This window comes from Gavialis gangeticus, unplaced genomic scaffold, assembly GCF_001723915.1.
Source record: "Gavialis gangeticus isolate Ggan-Ray unplaced genomic scaffold, GavGan_comp1, whole genome shotgun sequence".
Lineage (NCBI taxonomy): Eukaryota > Metazoa > Chordata > Crocodylia > Gavialidae > Gavialis > Gavialis gangeticus.
This window is the reverse complement of record NW_017729025.1, coordinates 16,319,619-16,322,990: the sequence shown is the minus strand read 5'-3', so window position 1 is coordinate 16,322,990 and position 3,372 is coordinate 16,319,619. Positions and strand designations below refer to the sequence as shown.

At 41.6% G+C, this 3,372-nt stretch overlaps 1 protein-coding gene across 4 annotated transcripts in view; it reads left to right on the top strand.

Moving 5' to 3' along the window:
* Positions 1-3,372, top strand: part of PPP2R5E (protein phosphatase 2 regulatory subunit B'epsilon) — a 135,564-nt gene that overhangs the window by 106,864 nt on the left and 25,328 nt on the right. For all 4 annotated transcript variants that reach the window (XM_019518440.1, XM_019518439.1, XM_019518442.1 and 1 more), the window contains exons 6-7: positions 2,109-2,239; positions 2,323-2,382. In XM_019518440.1, coding sequence (XP_019373985.1) covers positions 2,109-2,239; positions 2,323-2,382 — 191 coding nt within the window. The remainder of the gene's footprint in view (positions 1-2,108; positions 2,240-2,322; positions 2,383-3,372) is intronic.

The window sequence follows — 3,372 nt, the reverse complement described above, 5'->3', positions numbered from 1 at the left end:
ACACTATCCCATATATGAATAACAGGGGGAGAGGTGTGCGAGGCATGATTCTGAACAAAAGAAGTTCCTCTTTTCTTTTCTTAGAGGTCTTTGAAGGTGCCTGTAAACTTTTGTGATCGACAGATGCCCACTTATAGTTTAAGAAACTATTCATTAGGTTACTATTTTACAGAGTATAAATCAGTGACTCTCACCTAGGGTGCCCCAAGATCTTTGGAAGGGTGCTCTGAAGTGTGGGAAGATAAATGCAAGCTCAGGCAGTCCCTGCTTGACTGCTGCCCTGTCTCTCTGCAAGCAGGCAAGCGCTGTAATAAGTACATTAGTTTTTGAAATAGGGCATTGCTCAACTCACAAAAGCCATCAAGGGGTGCCTCAAGTCTGATGAGGGGTGCTTCAGTTCTGAAAAGATTGAAAATCACTGGTATAAATATTCCATTGTTATTTCATTTTCCCATTGCTAACAATAGACGGTCTGTAACTTGTCTACATGTGTACCTATTTATTGTTATGGCATCACCTTTTTTCAAATGATATTTTAGAGACAAATAAGAAAAATAAGGTCCCAACAAAGTTGAACACCACACGTGTACTCCAAAGGTGTCCTGTTCACAAAATTCATGAATAATACTGGTATATATTCCGTAGTAAGCCCCAGAATCAGTTGGCAAACCTTTCAAATGTCAAGTTTTTAAGTGCAACCGCTGTGAAATTGAAATAAATTATGCACAAAACCTGTAAACAGCCTTGGGGATGGATGCTACAGATATGGGAGATGTGACAGCAGACAACAGGAAGGAAAGCTCTTTGGGAGAACAGTGTTAACAACTCTTTTTTAAATACCAGTTTCTTCAACATAGACCTCAAAATCATTCATCTATTAAAAGTATTATGTGCTTTGAAATGGGGAAAAAATAGGGGGGAAAAAGCCTGAGAGCTGATAGTTTTTATAAACTATGAGTCATTTAAAAATCATGCATTATATATGGGTACAGCATATGCCTGTCTCCATTTAAGGAATCTGATCATTAACTAGGCAAGGCTGTGTTGGTACATTAGTATTCATATTTTCCAGTTAAGTCTTGTTTGCTTGTTTTGTTTCGTTTTTCATCATTCTGGAAAATCACCAGTTTGGGTCAACTGCTCAGGAGGAAGTGGAGTCATTGATAAATGCTTTAATTTGTTTTAAAGGCTTGACAATGGTGACGTTAAGTACAAGTGTTCCAGGATACATTTTGTACCACGTGTATGAGATTCATTGGCTGGTATTTGCATAGTTGACTGAATGCGTCTCCTTCATTTGAAATAGCAGTGTTCACTCCTTTTCTTTCCAGGGTTTATTTCATTCCTTAACAATTGAAGTTTGTTGTGGGATAACAATGCCCATTCCCTGATCTGGAGGATTTCGGTTATTAATTTGGCCTCTGTGCTTTAACCTTTCCACCTTGGGATACCCTTCAGGTAGCAGATCTAGCCACCACAGCTCCCCTGTTCATGGGAGCTCACAAGCCTTTCTGTTATGCAAGTCATACAAGCCCTAAAAAGCAGTCAGAGCTCTTTAGGTGAATTATCAGCAATGGCTAAACTACACTTATGATAGAAAGGTGGGGACAGATTAAGAGGGAACCATAATTTCTAGTATCTGCAGACCCAAGGGGTAATGGATTAGCAGACTGACTTCTTCCAGTGCTCATTAACCTCTTTTAAGATTGTGTTCCTGTCAAAAGTGTTATTACTTTACTTTTCATTTTCATTAGTTTAATATAAGTTATAACTCTGTTTTAAGGAGAATGACTGCTGAGCATGGGTGACAAGTAAACTAATAAGATAACATCTGCTTCTGAAGGTTTCTAATGTTTGAAGTAGTCTTGGCAGAGATGACAGTGAGCATAGTGCTCGCGACACACTTGGGTGCATGCTAGAGGTTGCGTATCATGTCTCTACAGCCCACTACATAGAAAAAGGCACCACATATATTGTAGCTGTGTGGGCACATACAGGACCTTTATCTAATGGCATGTAAGCAGAAGGGCACATTAAAAATCAAGCCAATTCACTATCTGTTATTAGTTGTTCAACTCTAAATTTATTCTTTTCTGTTTTGACAAAAGCTTTTGGAACTGTTTGACAGTGAAGACCCCCGAGAGCGAGACTACCTGAAAACAGTCTTACACAGAATTTATGGCAAATTTCTTGGTCTTAGAGCATTTATCCGAAAACAGATAAACAATATTTTTCTACGGTAAGTGCTGGGAGAAGATAGCTGTTGGCTGGTAGATGTTTTAAAAGACTAAATATGTATTAAATATGCTTTTTTCCCCATAGGTTTGTTTATGAAACTGAACATTTCAATGGTGTAGCTGAACTGCTGGAAATTTTAGGAAGGTAAATAAACCTTTTTATTCCTAACTTGCATCAGACATTCATTCTGAAAATGCCAGTTAGCGTGAGAGAGACCTGGCAATGAAAATGTTACATTAAGCTCGGAGCCTGAAAAAAGGTTTTTGCCCATGCCTAACTTCAAGCACACATTTAAGATCTTGAAAGCTTCTTTGCAAAGAGACTATAATTGCACATGTGTTACAGAAAGGCTCTTTTCCTTACATTACAAGCTGTGCCTTTTGTTCTGCTTTGTATATTTGCAGGTTTTGTTTGCACAAGCTAAGCAGTTATTAACATGTTAGATTTATGTCTTGGACAAGTACAGTTGTGGTCAGTTCAGCAGTCAGTTACCAAAGAGGCAAAGTTATATCTGTTGAGCACCAGTGCTGTACAATTGCTCATAGAGTTATTCTCATGTAAGAGCTTAAATGCTTCATAGCCAGGACTGTGGGGCAGACTGCATCTCAGATGTTTTAATTGTATGCATATTGAGCACATATGAGGGTCTAACACAGGGTTGGGCAAAATGCAGGCCAGATTTAACCTGCCAGTTGATTGGATCCAGCCTGCGGACGGGTGCCTGTCAATTGGTTGCATCTGGTCTGCAGCTGCCCCTTGTGGTGCGCTGCATGGGGCCGAGCCTGCGTGGGACAGTCCTCCCCATGCTTCCACCTGCATCTGCCCTGCACCCATCAGACACCACTACCCTGGCCCTAGTTCTAGCCGGCTTGCACAGCTTCCTGGGGGAGTGCTGCCACAGCTGCCCAGGTACTGCTTGGCTCCCCCCCACCTCCTCCTGTGCTGCTCCAGGGAGCAGGTAACATATGGATGCCATGGGCATGCGTGCTGGGCAGCAGGTGCCCAGCCAGGCGGGGGGAACCTGTAGCTGGAGAGCTCAACAGTATGTATTCGATGCATTGGCTGCAGTGCATGGGGCTCCAGGTGCAGCTCCTGGTTACCTTCTACCCACTGTACTGGCTCAGCATGATGAGC